The sequence below is a fragment of the Pyrus communis genome, chromosome 16 (assembly GCF_963583255.1).
Source record: "Pyrus communis chromosome 16, drPyrComm1.1, whole genome shotgun sequence".
NCBI classification, from domain to species: domain Eukaryota; kingdom Viridiplantae; phylum Streptophyta; class Magnoliopsida; order Rosales; family Rosaceae; genus Pyrus; species Pyrus communis.
Genome location: NC_084818.1, coordinates 18,686,976 through 18,704,719, shown reverse-complemented (window position 1 = coordinate 18,704,719; position 17,744 = coordinate 18,686,976). Strand labels below are relative to the sequence as shown.

Below are 17,744 nucleotides of genomic sequence, written 5' to 3'. Positions count from 1 at the left end.
AAGGTGTTTGGTTGCCGTTGCTTTCCATGGCTAACACCATACAAGCAAAACAAGTTACAACCAAAATCAAAGTCCTTTGTTTTTCTTGGATATTCTTTGAACCATCAAGGATACAGATGCTTGGACATGACCACAAGACGAGTTTATTTGTCTCGCCATGTTCTATTCGACGAGGACTCATTCCCTTTTCAGGGACTCACATCTCCTTCTGACAGTGTCGACGAACAAGGTAACAATTTTTTCCCTCATATCTTACCTAACTTTCCATTACCCACTAATCCACCATCCATGGTTGAACCTGTATCACAGCTCAACCCACCTTTAGACCCTAACCTATCTATAGGACCCTCACTATCATCAAATGAGCAAATTTTAGTAACTGAACATCATGTGCAACCCACTGTTCCCAGTGATACTGGACATTCTATGACTACACGGTCTAAATTAGGGGTTCACAAACCAAATCCAAAATATGCTATGCATGTTGCAGTTGATAACTCTCTTGTTGAGCCTACCTGTTTCAGTCAGGCAGTCAAACATCAGGCGTGGAGAGAAGCTATGGCGCAGGAGTTTAATGCACTACAAAGAAATGGCACTTGGAGCTTAGTTCCGTACAATTCTACAATGAATGTGCTACCCAACAAATGGGTGTTTAAAATTAAACGTCACGCTGATGGCACTCTTGAGCGACATAAAGCTCGGTTAGTTGCCAATGGTTTTCATCAGAAAGTTGGTGTGGATTACACCGAAACTTTCAGCCCTGTGGTAAAGCATAGCACCATTCGACTCGTGTTGAGTCTTGCTGTGTCAAAGAAGTGGCCTGTACGCCAACTTGATGTGCAGAATGCGTTTTTGCATGGATACTTAAATGAACATGTCTACATGAGACAACCATCAGGCTTCATTGACAACCAGTTTCCTCATCATGTACGTAAGCTACATCAATCTCTTTATGGTCTCAAACAAGCGCCTAGGGCTTGGTTTCAACGGTTCTCTGATTTCTTGTTTCAACTAGGGTTTGAGGAATCTACGTGTGATTACAGCCTTTTTGTGTTTGACAAGCAGGGTATATATATTATTCTGTTAATTTATGTCGACGACATTCTTATAACAGGGAACAATCCACGCCATGTGGCTCATTTGATTCAGAAACTTGGTAGTTTGTTTCTAATGAAAGATTTGGGACCGCTCAGTTATTTCTTAGGCATTGAAGTGAAGTATAATGGTGATGCCATGCATCTTTGTCAGTCTAAATATGCACTGGATCTCCTCACTTGCACAAAATTCACAGATGCCAAACCTATTTCTACTCCTGTGTCGTCTGGTCAGAAACTGAGTGCTCATATTGGCGATCCTTATGTCAAACCAGAGATGTATCGCAGTGTTGTGGGGGCGCTACAGTACCTCACCATCACACGACCTGATCTGTCCTACGCTGTGAATCAAGTGTGCCAATTTATGCATTCCCCGAAAAACACACATTGGATGGTAGTCAAGAGAATTCTTCGGTATCTAAAGGCTACATATAATCATGGCTTACTGTATCAACCAGGAACTGCTACATTGACAGCTTATTCGGATGCAGATTACGCTGGCAACACTGATACTCGTCATTCTACGGGTGGTTTCTGTGTGTATTTGGGTTCTAATCTTGTCTCCTGGAGTTCAAAGAAGCAGAAGACCGTTTCACGTTCGAGTGCAGAAGCGGAGTATCGCCAATTAGCTTATACTGCTGCAGAATTATCATGGTTAAGGTCTCTCTACAAAGATCTTCATTTAAATTTGGCTCCACCAACCATTTGGTGTGACAACATTTCCTCAATTGCCCTGGCGTCCAATCCAGTCTTCCACTCGCGCACTAAGCATCTGGAGGTCGACTACCATTATGTTCGTGAAAAGGTGGTTCGAAAACAGCTCGTAGTAAGTTATGTGTGTTCTCAAGACCAGCTTGCTGACATTTTTACCAAAGGCCTCTCTTCTTCACGATTTAAGCTTCTTGTCTCCAAGCTTCCAGTTGTTCCCCCACCTGTTCGCTTGCGGGGGGCTGTTAACCCAAGTCTCCACTCCATGCTTTGATGTTCCCCAAGTCTCCACTCCATGCTTTGATGTTCCACATGCAGTGCAGAATCCTCCATGCTTTGATGTTCCCCAAGTCTCCACTCCATGCTTTGATGTTCCACATGCAGTGCAGAATCCTAGTCGGCTCCATGATTTGATGCTCCACATGCAATGCAGAATCCTAGTCGGCAACAAGCTGTATGTGCATGTGCATGTGTGCTGTCTTCCCATGCGTGCTTGGCTACTGTTAGTTTAATATGTAAAGGTGTATAGATAGTGCTGCGGTATGGGTGTGCAGACTGCAACTTACAGTTTAATCTGTAAAGTGTTGTTGTGATGTATATATCAAAGCCTTCCCGTAAGGCCTGTGAATAATAAGATTTTGAAGTTATAATTCATATCAGAAAATCCTTTATATATTACAGCATTGTGTTAAGCAGCAACAACACAGCTCGCACTTATACACCTATAGCTCACACTTTGTCAGTTTACTATAGAACCTCTCTGTCTCTTAGATATGAGTATGTTTGTGATCTTCTGAGAAAAAGAAGGGCGAGAAAAATAAATAAATAACTTTACTCCACTCTTACCTTCTCCCTCATTTCCGTTTTAGTTTTTAGTTTACCTTTTGTACACCCTTATCCACAGCTTTCCCTCACTCTTCTTCATCTCTCCTTTCTATCATAGACTTAACTTCTCCATATCCCAAGCACATAAAACATAAAAAATCTAAATATAAATGATTAAATGATTATCAAACGGACTTAACTAGTTAAATTAGCTATTATAAGTGGAAAATATTGTCACAAAATTTTCTAGTATATAAACTAAGAATTATATAAACTAGGAATTTAAATTGCCATCCAGTTTTCCTTGGCATTAAGCTTGAGATGGCCATTCATGTGTAATGTACTTTTAGGTGTTTGGTTCACATGTAAAAGGATTTGACAATGAGAAATCACTTATTTTCTAATGTTTGGTAAGTTCATGATTGGGAAAAAGTTACATATCTTATGGGAAAATGAAGCAATCATCCAACTTTAGTTTTACTATCCTTTCTCATGGAATAAAGACAAAAGTTAAGAATCCAAATCCTCTCCGGATCCTCTTTGTAAGGATCCAGAAGATTTGTAAATTGTGTCCGTTCATCATACATCGTGTGGTTAATTTTCGTCAGATACGGTTTGTGCTCAATTTTAAATAATAAAATTTAAAATGATTTCTAACCGCACGATGTATGATAAACGGACACAATATACGAATCTCCTGGATCCTCACAAAGAGGATCCAGAGAGGATCCTTATTCCAAAGTTAATTATGCGTTGTATGATTGTGGGGAACAAATTTCACACAATCATAAAATTATTTTAGCGTCTCTGCAACCAAGAAAGGAATAAACATGTTAGACTTGGTCACACAAGTGTGGTGTGCGTCAAGAGCTTTTTCATGCTTAAGTTAGACTTAGTGAATATAATGAATACTTCTTAAGCTCTAGATTCTTGGTAGAGTAACTGATACCTCTTCATGGTCGATGACCATGTTTATATAGAGTAACAAGTCTAAGTTTGAAAGTGAATCATTAGGGCAATGTGTGATATTCCCTGAGTGATCGGTTTGAGACTCGTAATCCCGCCCATTAAGTTTTTAGACATTTGATTTTGGGGGACTTAGTAACAGGCACCAAATAAAAGTCCTACTTCGAGAGACCTCTTAACTCCATCAGATATCGTAGCCTGTGACTGGGCCGAGACCATAGGGATTGTTATTCCCTCTGCTGATTCTATAGGATAACTCCTTATCCAACCATGCCAGGCTAAATCCTTTATGTTAGATTATGCATATCTAACACGCGAGCTCGACAGAGGAGTCTCCTCTCCTTTCCTACATTCCCGAGACCTGGCCTCTAACATTTACGGCATGTTTACCAAAGGGGAATGAAATGGTGGAAATCGGAATTGCACATATCCTCAATCATTCCAACGTTTACTAAACCATCAGGAATCAAAATGATTGTGAGACCCGCATAAAATCAGGAATTCAACTCTTGAAATGGCCAGAGTCCAATTCTAGAGTGGGAAGAGGTATTTGGATTCTTGGAAATGGCTTTCATTAGGAATCCAAATTTTATACCGGTAATACCCTCAAACTCCAAAGATGAGAACAGTGTCAATGTTTGCAGACTTTGCGATAGTGATGGCTGGCTATAGGTGCTGCCTTCAAGCCCTTGCTTGACAAGGCTCGTGCTCCCGACGAAGACCAAAGAACAAGGAAGATGGTGGTCTCGCGATCAAGGTAGGTCGACAACAGAGAAAGATAGGGAAGAGACGGGGACGAGAGACAGATGCCTGGAGAATTTTAGAAAGGGGTGGGGCAGCAGAGAAAGATAAGGAAGATAGGGGAAGAGAGAGAGGTGCTAAGAAATTTTAGAAATGGATGGGTCGGCACGGCAGCGAAGAGATGGGGGAGAGAGACCACAGGAAATGATTTTTTTTTTTTTTTTTTTGGGGGGGGGGGGGGGGCGGGGGTGGGGCGGTGGGGTTTGTTTTATGTTGGTAATTGTTAAGGAGCAATGAAAGAATAAAAGCTACTAGAAAATAAAAAAAAAATAGTTATTCTCTCTACTGAAAAATGAAAGAATATAAATTTTATTAAAAATAATTAGATATAAAATAAATTAGTTACAAAAGGGGTATTTTAGTAATCACATTAATTTTCATTCTGATTCATGTGAATTAGTAAACAATTTATATAAATCAATATCATTCATACTCCGATTCCAGCCAATTTTAGTAAACATCTTTAATAAGAATTGGATTCTGATTCCACCTCATTCCAATTCCTCCTCAATCCAATTCCTTATCAATTCAATATCTCTCAATCTAATTACGGATTAGTAAACGAGCCCTTAGTGTGAAGTCAAGCGTGGGCACGTTAAAATTTCAATAGACAATAAGATATTTATGTCCACGTGCTAAATCTTCAACAGGCGGCGGTAATTTTTGGTAACTACAATAACCAACATACCTTTTGTTTTTTTTTTTTTTTAACGAACGATAGTATCTACATTAAGAGTTGAGAAAAGCTAAACAATAATTGTATACTTCGAATTAAGGGATTTAATTGAAATAGAAATTTCGGCATAGGTTCATGAACATTATAGCATAAGTGGATAGAAACATTTATGCTCTTCAACTATAAGGTCATTATAAACCATTCTCGTTATTAACTTTTCCTTGAAAATATTTTGTGACCTCAAAAAAATTAGGTCAATCTTAACAAAACCTTTAGTAATTAAAATATACTGAGAAACGTCCAATTTTGGTTAGACTTGATAATTTCTTACACAACACGAAAATAACGAGTTTATGGTCAACAAGATAACTAATCCGAGTCAGTATCAAGTCACACGATAGAAACCCGTTAATAACGAGTCTTTAACAGGTTTACGCAAGGGTGACACATCAGTAACCCGTTTCTACACGTTAAGAAAAAAGTTAGTTTGATGATTTTAATTTTTAAACTACTAAAAAAACTTACTATAAAATCCAATAGCCATAGTGACACACCCCGACCCGGAATGTCCATTAGGACTCCAAATCAGGTTGTGATGGCCAATACCTGGAAGGTGGTGAAGCCATAAAGTGTAGTGATGTGGAAAATGTAAATAAATTTAAAACATGAATGTGCCTAAATACAGAGTGCGCTAGTGAACGAGAATGAACCCATCTCACACGTGATGTCAGAGCATAAGTAAAGTACAATAGAGTGTATAAGGATTATACCCTCAGAGGTAGCCATCTACACTGAGATTTGCCAAGAATCCTCGTCGATACAATCACTCAGCAATTAAAGCCTAGAGGGGAGAAAAACAAAAAACATGAGTGGGCAGAAACAAAGCTTTTGAAAACACATTTCTCTTTCTAAACATAATAACCCCTCACCGTAAAACCTGTATAATTTCCCAGAAAATAACAATACGTACGTATATAGAAATCATGCTCGAGAGCAGTGAAAACCAAGTATATGCCATGTCGAGTATCTTAGTAATAAATATGTAAGCCAGGTGAAATGACTCAATGTAAAATGATATGTCAGCTGGAGTCACCTAACGTGGCCTGTACAGCTGAATCCATAGCTCATAAATCTATTCCTGTACACGAGTCGGAACCACCTAATGTGGTATGTACGACAGACTGAGTGTAACTAAGTATGCTCAAGTGTTATGATCACATGAAGGTTGTACGAAGTATCGCAAATGATCTATGAGTCGGAACCACCTAATGTGATCTATACGATAGGCTAGCACCTGCCTTGGATCCAAGGTGAGCGTGTGGTGCGAGAGGTGAACGATCACATAAAGGTTAGGCCCTGGCCTCGGGCAGAGAACTAACACCGGGGTGCAGGATAATGAGTACTAAATGTATCTAATCACAATCATATACACTACAATCTCTATCATCAACATCTACTCACCTGGAACTTACCTGAGCATTTGCAGCGTCATGCAACATTATGCATATCTATACTATAAATTAAAATGTGATGCATTTGACATGGCATTTAAAACGTAGATCCATTTAAAACAGTTTCTGGGAAAAATGTAAAGCGTATATACATATACATATATATATATATATACATATATATAGAAAACCAAAAGCCCACTCACATGGATTCCGCGCTACAACTCCCTAGCACACACATCGAGGCGTCACAAATGATCGGTGCCTAGAACAATTATCAAATCATGTCTCAGAAATCTTATCAAAAGAACATGTAACTTACATAAAACACATTCCCAAGGACGTTTTAGAATGATTTGAGACCCATTGACTAAAAGTCAACCGTCGGTCAAAGGTCAACAATAGGATCCATAACCCTACATAACTCGATTCAGAAGACCCGCACATCGGATTTCCGAGCTGTTATTTCCAAAGATCCGCATTATGCTTCTATAGTAACATACTAAATTCTTACTACAATCCGACAGTCGGATCTCCGCCAATTACAAATAAGTGGCGGTTAACGTTTTATCTTACGAACTTAGAAATTTAATTCGGAAATATCCGTACGTCGGATTCTCGATCCGTAAGTTCCTATGGTCCTCAAATATTACGTACTATAATTTATTAAAATTTGGTGATGATCCAACGGTCGGATCGTCAATTCATTTAACGACCCAGGTTTGGAATTTTTTTTTTTTTTTTTTTTTTTTCTTCCTCCTCACGAAAACCTGCATTTTGCAGATTGAAACGAACGACTTCCAGAGCTCATTTCGAGCTCGATTCTCACCCAAAATCAGTGCTACAAAGACCCACATGAAGCTAGAAATGTAGGAAACACAATCATACCAAGGTGGAGCCGAGATAAGATCTGTGTTGGCCGGAAAATTGGCCTGAAAGTGGCCAAATGACCACGGGTCCAAGTTTTCCAGAATCTGGGAAATTTCATCCCAACTTCCAGAGCTAATTTCTAGTTCGATACTTAAACCATTTTTAGTGTTCTACCTATGTATTTAAAGTTCGTAATGAGGGAAACAGGATCATACCAAAATCATAGCTCAATAGAGGTCGTAGACGGTCGGAAAAGGGGTCTGAAAGTGGTCCAACGACCACGGTTGGTTCCTTCCAAAAAATCTGGAAAATGACCTCCGATGTTCCTGTGTTCCCAGCTTCACCAAGGCGTTAAATACGACTAGATCAAGCTATAACAAAAAAAAGTTTGAAGAGTCTCGAAGCTCACCATGGTCAGAGAGATGAATGAACAGTGATGAAGTACTGTGTAGTTCCATTTGGGTGTCCTGAGTAATTGGGTACGAAGGAGGTGGTCTTCCGCGAGATTGATGGTTCAGGTGGTCTGAGGAAGAGCCAACAAAGATGATGATCATGTTGGGTGGTCCTCGGCATGGTTTGTACAGAGTGGGTTGAGAGTTTGAAAGTTGGAAGGTGAGGGATGAGAGAGTTAGAAGACAGGAAAAGTGTTTGAAAATAAGAAAAATAATGGGAGAGAGAGAGACCGAAATCTCTGGAAGGTGATGGAATGGAACAGAAAAATATTCGCACGTTATGAAATTACTAAAATACCCTTCACCTTCGCAGTTCCATAAAATCTTTATCGTAACTCCAAATTTGATTCCGCTTGTACCTACACGTTCGTAACGTCGAATACTTCAAGAATATGATAAAAAGAACATTTCGTAAGTCCCATTATAATATAGTCAACGAAAGTCAATACCCTTACTTTTAGGGCATTTTCATCAATTCCCTCAATTAAAATAAATAGAAACGTAAATTTAGGAACTAGTTGTCACACATAGTGTATAGTATATATATTGTATATTAATATGTATAGTGTATTATTATTCTATATAAATTTAAAATTTAAAATTTTATTTATTTATTTATTTTTATAGTATACTGTAGGCAAGGAGTAAGATTAAAAAATTATAAAACACGTTAAAAATAAAATATCAAGTAATTTAAAAATACCGAACACATTTGAACGGTTTACAATGTTCAGTTTTTATGTTTAGCTTATGTGGAAGAGAGTGTTAATGTGGAAAGTCTTAATGAAAACATCGTCAATATGACTCTTGAAAACGATATATAAAGTCAAAGTTCCAATACCATTTACCTTGGTGATTGATGAAAATTGAAGGGTTTTATTGTAAAAATCGTGCAAGGTTCCTCAACCTTGAAACAACTCCCATCATTTTGCATATGTTTGAACATTTGCTATTTTATAGAATGTACTAATGTTTTTTCATTAGGCTCTTATTTTGGGGTATATTATACTTGAAAGACAAATTTTTTTTCTTTATAAAGTTTAGAAGTAACATTCGTATGACAACGTGATATGCATATACTAATTTAGTATTATATTTCTATTCTATGTGGGTCGAATTATGTTTTTCATTTTCATTATATGTTGATTTAAATACAAGTAACAAGTTGGGTCATATTACCTGATAGTATTAACGGTTCGATTGCAGGTCAGGTCATATTACCTGTTTACTTTAACAGATGTTACATGACACAACCCATTAAGATATTGAGTATGTCACAAAAACTACACAAACACAAAAAACACGACATGAATGTCAGGTCTAGTTTTGATATTGGGTGTGGTAAGTGAGCTTTAGATTGTTTTGAATATGGTTGGGTGTGGTAAGTGAGCTTAACATTGTTTTGAATCCAAGAAGCATAGGTGAAAGTTCAACACCCTATTCACTAGGATATTGAACTACATGCTTACAAATCCTTGTATATAAATTTATATGAGGAACACCTCAATAATCTTATTTGAGGGACACCTTGTGTGGCCCAATTTATAATGGATTTCGACAATCTAACCATTGACCAACTTATTGGGTTGTATGTGTATGTTCGGGTAAACTACCGTTTGACCTCATGAATAATTACCTTAGTTGAAATTGAACATATGAACTATTTTTTTGGTAAATTATCCCCTGATCCATTTGAAATTAGTTAATTAACCCTTTAATGTCAAATTTTGTCCACTTTGCAAGCATATGATGACTTGTGATCAACATGTTATTCACTCTTAAGAGTAAAATCATGCTTAGTATTTGACGACAAAGTAGACGAAATTTCATCAAATCTGTCAATAAATAGTTAACTAACTGATTTCAAATAATTCAAGAGTTAACTTACCAAAAAAATAATTCATATAACTATTTTCAATTGAAATAATAATTCAAGAGATCAAACAAACACAGTGCCCAATAAATTGGTATAAAAAACTGATCGAGTTATTTTGGTAGTGGTATAGAATTGTGAGTTGTAAGATGTGGTAGGTGGTAGACAGGTGACAGTGTTGTGAGCAATCGATGTCTCTAGGGAGGGAGCTAGCTATTCAGCTATCCCTCTGCAATTTTAGCAAGCAGTTACTAGAGTGGCTACCCACTCAAATCCTCCTCGCATACTTGTCGCAGTCACAGCTTTTAATTTTCTATTTATCATTTCATCAATTTATTTTTTTAGCGGTCAAACTTTGTATTTTATTGGGGATTTTAACAAAAAAATTTCGGTACTGTTCATTTTAACGGAAAATCATATTTTTACATTAAAAAGTCAATCCGGGTATTATTCATTGTACCCTTTATTTTTGTTGGAGTCATATTTAGAATAGAAATGTGATTGTGTAAATCCCAAGAGATATGAGAAAATATCTTATATTCCTATTAAGACTAGATTACCTATTAAATGTTGTAATCCTAAATGGAAATGTTTTTACCTATCCTACTACTATAAATAAAGGCACAATGGGGTGAATCACACACCTCACAATTAAATCAATCTCTCTTCTCTCTTATTGTGGCCGGCTTGTCACATCCCGGCTCGGGGCGGACCACTTCCCGGGCCCGCTCCACCACCGTAGCACGATATTGTCCGCTTTGGGCTTACCATTCCCTCACGGTTTTGTTTTTGGGAACTCACGAGCAACTTCCCAGTGGGTCACCCATCATGGGATTGCTCTAGCCCTCTTCTCGCTTAACTTTGGAGTTCCTACGGAACCCGAAGCCAGTGAGCTCCCAAAAGGCCTCGTGCTAGGTAGGGATGTGAATATACATTTAAGGATCACTCCCCTGGGCGATGTGGGATGTCACAATCAAATAGGCCTACAACACGTTATCAGCATGCTTTTACCAAAAGCTGAGGAATTGACGCATCGTAGAAGAAGGCTATCATCCACCAAAATCAAAGGCTTATTCGTTTTCTGCTAATCAGGTACGCTTAAAACAAAAGAAGATATTTGAAACGTCCACGAAGCATGAAAACATTCCCCATGATGCATGAGCCCCTCTATGTTTATATTTTCCTTTCGATATATATATATATATGTATATATATATATATTGTATATGTTTATTTATTTGTCAATATATATATTTGTTTCATGCATCGGACAATTAAATTGTTATGTGGAATTTGTGAGTCAAACTATACAAAATAAATTAGAAGCATATTTAGGGTTTTTTCCTAAACCCTACGGGATTTTGAAAAAAAGAAAAAAGAAAGAGGGATTGGATTGGACATGGTGCGGCATACCACTGCACCTGAAGCGCATGCAACCTATTCTAGTAGCCATCAACGACGAAAGAATCGTCATAGCCATGGCAATGGGCGACAAGTCCAACCATGGGCCCAAGGTCAACAGAGTGCCACACTAAAGGGAAGAAATGTGACCCAGTAGCGTCCACCACTCGACCCTAAGGCCCCAAACTTCAAGAACAAGGGCAAAGCTCCCGTTTAGCCCACTTCTACTGAACTGGACATGTGCTATCACTGTGGATCAAATGATCATTGTTCACGCATATGCCAAGCTTCCCCTGAGGCTATTGTCAAGTATCATTCTCGTCGTGAGTCTAACATTGCACATGTGGATCATCCGGAAGAAGCAACTACATCAATGGAGATATCGGATTTTCAGGAGGCGTCAACGCCTATAAATGAATAAATTAGACATGTTTTTTAGGGTGTTTACCCCTAGTGGCCAAACCCACTAGGAGTGGCCAGCCTACCCCCTTATTTTGCTAGGTTTATGGTTTAATTTTGAACAATTTTCCTAAGTATTTGGAATACTTTGTTTGGTTTTGGTTTGTTTTGAATTATGGATTGTTATTTGAATGGATATTATTCTCTCGAATTGCTTAATTGAATGAATGGACTTATATCTATGCATGTGACCAATTCAATCAATTTATTTCTAGGTATGTCTAGTGGGGAAGTTAGTTGTCTGGCAGATAGTGCAACCACGCACACCATCTTGAGTGAAAAAACATTATTTTACTAACTTCATACCCAACCTGATTGAAGGATATGGAAAGGCACATATCATGTTGTCCAATGGTACAATTCTGACCATTAAGGAGGCACTCTATTCTCCACGTTCCGAAAGAACGTTGATGAGTTTTAGAGATATTCGAGATAATCAATATCATCTTGAAACCACTGAACATCATGGTTCTGAATTTCTTTGTATCACTTCATATGAATATGGCCAGAAGCATATTCACGAGAAGTTGGAACGTTTGCCGAGTGGGTTGTACATCACAACCATTCACAACATAGAAGCCCACAGTATGGACGGCCTTATGCCTGAGTTCCAGGACACTTTGTTACTTTGGCATGACCGTTTGGGACATCCTGGACGTGACATGATGCACCGTATCCTCAAATCTTCACACAAGCATAAGTTACATCCCTATGGTGGACTCCCGCTATGCAAAGCGTGTTCTTTAGGGAAGTTGAATACTCAACCCTCATATACAAAGATTATTCACGACCCCCCCTAAATTTCTTCAGAAGATTCAAGGGGACATTTGTGGACCTATCCAACCAACCTGCGGACCATTTAGATACTTTATGGTGTTGGCTGATGCATCGACATGATGGTCACATGTTTGCTTGTTGTCCACACGCAACACCGCGTTTGCTAAACTCTTAGCTCAAATCATTAAGCTAAGGGCTCACCACCCTGATTATTCGATCAAGTCGATTCGACTGGATAATGATAAAGAGTTTACGTCACAGACTTTTGACGATTATTGCATGTTAGTAGGGATTGATATGGAAAATCCTATGCCCCATGTTCACACCCAAAATGGCCTAGCATAAGCTTTCATAAAGCGCCTTCAATTGATAGCTCAGACTTTGGTTATGAGAACCACTGCCGGTATCTGCCTAGGGCTATGCAATATTACACGCAACTATGTTGGTCCGCCTGAGGCCCACCGCTACCCAAGCACATTCACCGTAACAATTGGTCACTGGATACGAGCCTGACGTCTCGCATTTATAGGTGTTTGGGTGCGTCATTTATGTGCCAATAGCGCTGCCGTTACGTACCAAAATGGGTCCTCAGAGAAAAATGGGAATCTATATCAATTATGATTCGCTATCAATTGTTCGATACTTAGAACCCTTGACAGAAGATCTCTTTACCACACGTTTTACGGATTGTCACTTTGATGAGACAGTCTTCCCATCGTTAGGGGGAGATAAGCATGCTAACGTTCCTGTAGAACTCTGCTAATTGTCGTGGTATGCTCCCACTATGTCTCATTTAGATCCCCGCATTGCTCTGTCTGAAACTGAGGTGCGATGAATTAGATATCTTCAGAGCATTGCTCAAAGCATGCCGAATGCTTTTAATAATCTAACAAAGGTGACAAGATCACATATACCCACTGCAAACACACCTGCAAGGATAAATGTACCCCACGTACGTTAACAACCCATCTGGGAAGGCCGAACCGTCCTCGAAGGTGGGGAGGCCGCACCTTCCACGCGGCAAGGTACATTGGCGGCAAGCCAATCACCTACTCCGACCCTGAAGCGTGACAGACCCCTTGGTTTAAAGGATTCACAACCCCAAAAGAGGAAAATGGCACCAACTAGTAACCCTAGTTTGAATCCGACCATCGCTCACTCATCCGTTCCAACGCATGAGGTTATTCTAGATTACGGTGATGTTTCAGATGAAACATGCCAGCTTCCTGAGAATCGTGAGATTTCGGTCCACTACATAGTATTGGATAAGGTTTGGAATAGGAATGAGATGATCGTTGACGATGCATTCTCATACTCAGTAGTTACTGACATCATGCTTAGCGATGACATTAAAAGACGTTACGTCGATGAATGTCGATGTATAACCGATTGGTTAAACTGGAAATAAGTAATCCAGGTCGAACTCGATTTGCTTGCGAAACGTAAGGTATTTAGACTTATCGTTCCTACACCGCCACGCGTGAAGCCTATTGGCTACAAATGGGTTTTCGTGAGGAAGCATAATGAGAAGAATGATATAATGCAATATAAAGCACGCCTCGTAGCACAAGGCTTCTCTCAACGCCCTGGGATTGATTACAAGGAGACGTATTCCCCCGTAATGGACGTTATAATGTTCCGCTACCTAATCAGTTTGGTAGTTTTCGAAAAACTGAATATGCAGCTTATGGACGTGGTAACCGCATATCTCTATAGGGATCTAGATATGGAAATATACATGAAAGTTCGAGAATGACTTCCATTGACTGGCTCAAATAACTCTAGACCACAGAACACCCTCTCAATTAGGTTGAGGAGGTCACTCTATGGATTGAAACAATCCGAGCAGATGTGGTATAACCGTCTAAGTGAATATTTGACAAGTCAGGATTATGTGAACAACGAACTATGCCCATGCGTGTTCATAAAGAAGTCACATTCCGAATTTGCAATCGTTACAGTTTATGTCGATGACATGAATCTCATTGGGACTCCCGCAAAGCTTAAGGAAATTGCTGCACACTTGAAATCGAAATTTGAGATAAAGGATCTTGGGAAAACTCGATATTGCCTAGGCCTGGAGATCGACATTGTTCGGATGGAATCCTAGTACATCAATCGAACTACACCTAAAAGGTGTTGCGTCATTTTAATAAGGACAAAGCGAAGCCTTCGAGTACACCCATGATCGTGCGAACTCTAGATGCTCAACGAGATCCCTTCCGTCCAAAGAAGGATGAGGAAGAGATTTTGGAACCTGAAGTTCTTTACCTAAGTGCAATTGAGGCTTTATTGTACTTGGCTCAGTGCACTAGACCTGACATCTCATTCGCTGTGAATCTATTGGCAAGATACAGCAATGCGCCCACACACATGCACTGGAATGGTGTTAAAGACATTTTCCGCTACCTCAAAGGTACAACGAATTTGGGCGTGTTCTATACCCGCGAATCTACAAATGTTGCCACCCCACCCCCTATGGTACTTGGATTGATTCTAGCCTTGTTGATTACGCAGATGCTAGATATCTGTCTGAATCACATAGAGCACGTTCTCAAAAGGGTTATGTCATTACCGTTGGAGACACCGCTATATCTTGGAGATCTACCAAGCAAACGCTAGCTACAACTTCGTCTAACCATGTTGAGATTTTTGCCCTACATGAAGCATCGCGTGAGTGCTTTTGGCTAAGAGAAGTTATGGGACACATTCGAAGCACTAGTGGTCTTACATCAGTCGTTGACCTTCTTACGACGATTTTGAAGACAATGCAGCATGTATCGAGCAGTTGAAGAAGGGATACATCAAGGGAGACAACACCAAGCACATAGCGCCGAAGTTCTTTTACTCACACCAGCAGCAGTAGCATTAGAACATTAAAGCGCCGAAGTTCTTTTACTCACACCAGCAGCAGTAGCATTAGAACATTAAAGTCAAGCAAATCCGTTCCCAGGACAACCTGGCCGATCTCTTCACCAAGTCGTTGCCCAAGTCTACCTTACAGAAGCTTGTCCAAGGAATCGGTATGCGTAAATTATCTGAGTTGAATCGCTTGTAGTTCTCTTATTTAGAAGTTATGTCTAACTCAGGGGGATTATCTAGAAGCATACTCACATGATCTTAATGTACTCTTTTTCCTACGATTAGGAGCAACTTTCCCACTAGGTTTCTACTACCTAATGAGGTTTTAATGAGGCACCCATTCTGGGTTGATCATACTCCGTTGAGTTCTCTACCTTCGTCTAGTTTGATGTTTGCTTAAAGACATTATGCATACTTCTAACTTTTCTCCTTAGGGTTTTCCCCATGCCTTGGGTTTTACCAGATGACTTCATCAACTATTCTACCTTATCTGCTAAAGATCTGATGCGATGGTTTGCTGAGTATTTACACGCTCAAGGGGGAGTGTTGCAATCATATTTAGAATAAGAATGTGATTGTGTAAATCCTAGGAGATATGGGAAAGTATCTTATATTCCTATTAGGACTAGATTATCTATTAAATGTTGGAATCTTAAAGGGCAAGGTTTTTACCTATCCTACAACTATAAATAAAGGCACAGTGGGGTAAATCAAACACACCTCACAATTAAATCAATCTCTCTTCTCTCTGATTGTGGCTGGCTCCCCTCTCTCTAAACCCTAAATTGTTCAATCAAATAGGCCTACAACAATTTTATCTTTATTGTTAAAATTCAAAATTTTCAAATTCTTTTAATTAGTTTTCCTTTTTTCTTATAGGATCATTGGTATTAAAGAGTATATACTCTTCACTAACACATTTTGGTTTGTTGTTTCTCTTTATTTCATACTCAAATTAAACTCTTTATTCTTTATTTTATGACTAAAAGTACAAAGTTTTTTATTATTTAAAATGTATTTGGATTATTTTAGGTATTCATGGAAATAAACGAACATGCGTTTGACATTTTTTGAAATTTAAAAAAATAAATACATATAATACGTTACTAGGACTATAAGAATGAGTACTCAAAAGATCAATAGCTTATTGCATGTCAAAAGTACACAGTTTTTCTTTATGAAGTGTATTTGGACTGTTTTCGACATTTATGGAAACAAACGAGTGTACGTTTGAAACCCTTTGGAACTTAAACAAATAAATACAAATAAGAATGAGTACTCAAAATATCAAAAGCTTGGATTTTGAATTTAATTCATCGTGCTTAATTGGGTTTTTAATTTAATTTATATTACTTAATTGGGTTTTTATGTAGCGTCTCTATCTATATAAATGTGAAAATTTACAGTTAAATTTTTTAAATTGATTTCTGGGGTTTCTGAATTTTAAACCAAAAAATTCTGCAATTAATTGCAGAAATTGCTGGGTGTAAAAAAAGCAGAAAGAAAAAGGAGAGAGCAGCAGCACAACCACTGGTAAAAGTAATAGAAAGGAGCAGTAGAGTGGCTGCAGCCCACAGAAGCGCAAACAAGAGAAAAAAAATATTGGGAGAGCTTGGTTGCGAGTTTTAAAAGAGTTGGGATCTGGAGGCCTCAAAATTCAAACATCTGGCAACTAAGGGAGTGAGAATTTGCAGCTGTTTCCTTTCCTTCCTCCGACATTTTCTATTTGCAGTTTGAGTGTCTGAGTTCAGAGTATTGGGTTGAATACAAATAAAGCAATGTTAGCTGAGTTGTTGAAATGTTTGCAGCAGTGACTCCACAATTACAGGAGGGTCGGTCATATTCAACAATATCTCAATTCATCTTGCTTTGCTTGCATTGCTTGCATTGCATTCAAACACACCACTGGAGCCGGAGGAGGTAATACTATAGTAATTATTATACTATACTAATACTATTGTTACGCCTTTTTTTAAGTTCTGACCGTCATTCTGTATCTCAATAAACTATTAGTAATTTAGTACGTCGTTTTTAGCATTCAGTTTTTGTTTTTTTGTTTTTTTTGACAAAAAAATGATAATCGCATACATTTTATAGTTTCTTAGTATTAGTTTGATACTGATGTGCTTTTATAAAAAGTGGGTATAGAAAAAAACTGAGCTTAAAAAAGAGTTTGGTAAAAACTTAAAAACTTATTTTCACAGTTTTAGATGAAACAACAAAAATGAGCTTATTCTCACAATACAACATAAACATTTTTTTTTCAAAGCACAGTAATACCAAACCAGCCACTATGTTTTGTTTGATTAAACCAATTTTTTCAAAGCACAACAATACCAAACCAATTTTTTTTTTTTTTTTTCTCGTTAAGTCTTGGTCAATAATTTTGTTTGATTAACACTGAAAATTAAAAGGGCATGTAAGAAGCTAAACATAGTGTGTAAAAATCAGCTGTGTTTTTTTCTAAATTAAAAAGGAAAAATTCACGAGTTTTCAATATTGGCTTTTAGTTAAAAATTTTGCTTTCAT

The 17,744-nt window shown here is 38.3% G+C and overlaps 1 protein-coding gene across 1 annotated transcript; it reads left to right on the top strand.

Annotated features, from left to right (window-relative positions):
• Positions 1-14,537: 14,537 nt before the first annotated feature.
• On the top strand, positions 14,538-15,219 carry LOC137719917 (secreted RxLR effector protein 161-like). Its single transcript, XM_068458902.1, has 3 exons — positions 14,538-14,769; positions 14,871-15,026; positions 15,119-15,219. Exons 1-3 carry the CDS (start codon positions 14,538-14,540, stop codon positions 15,217-15,219), a joined length of 489 nt encoding a protein of 162 aa, XP_068315003.1.
• Positions 15,220-17,744: the final 2,525 nt, after the last annotated feature.

Excerpts from the sequence above, each read along its gene's own strand:
- LOC137719917 (XM_068458902.1), top strand. The coding sequence starts at position 14,538 with ATGATCGTGCGAACTCTAGATGCTCAACGAGATCCCTTCCGTCCAAAG. Across the intron at positions 14,770-14,870 it reads CATTTTCCGCTACCTCAAAG|ATGCTAGATATCTGTCTGAA; the intron begins GTACAACGAATT and ends TTGATTACGCAG. Across the intron at positions 15,027-15,118 it reads TGCCCTACATGAAGCATCGC|ACAATGCAGCATGTATCGAG; the intron begins GTGAGTGCTTTT and ends ACGATTTTGAAG.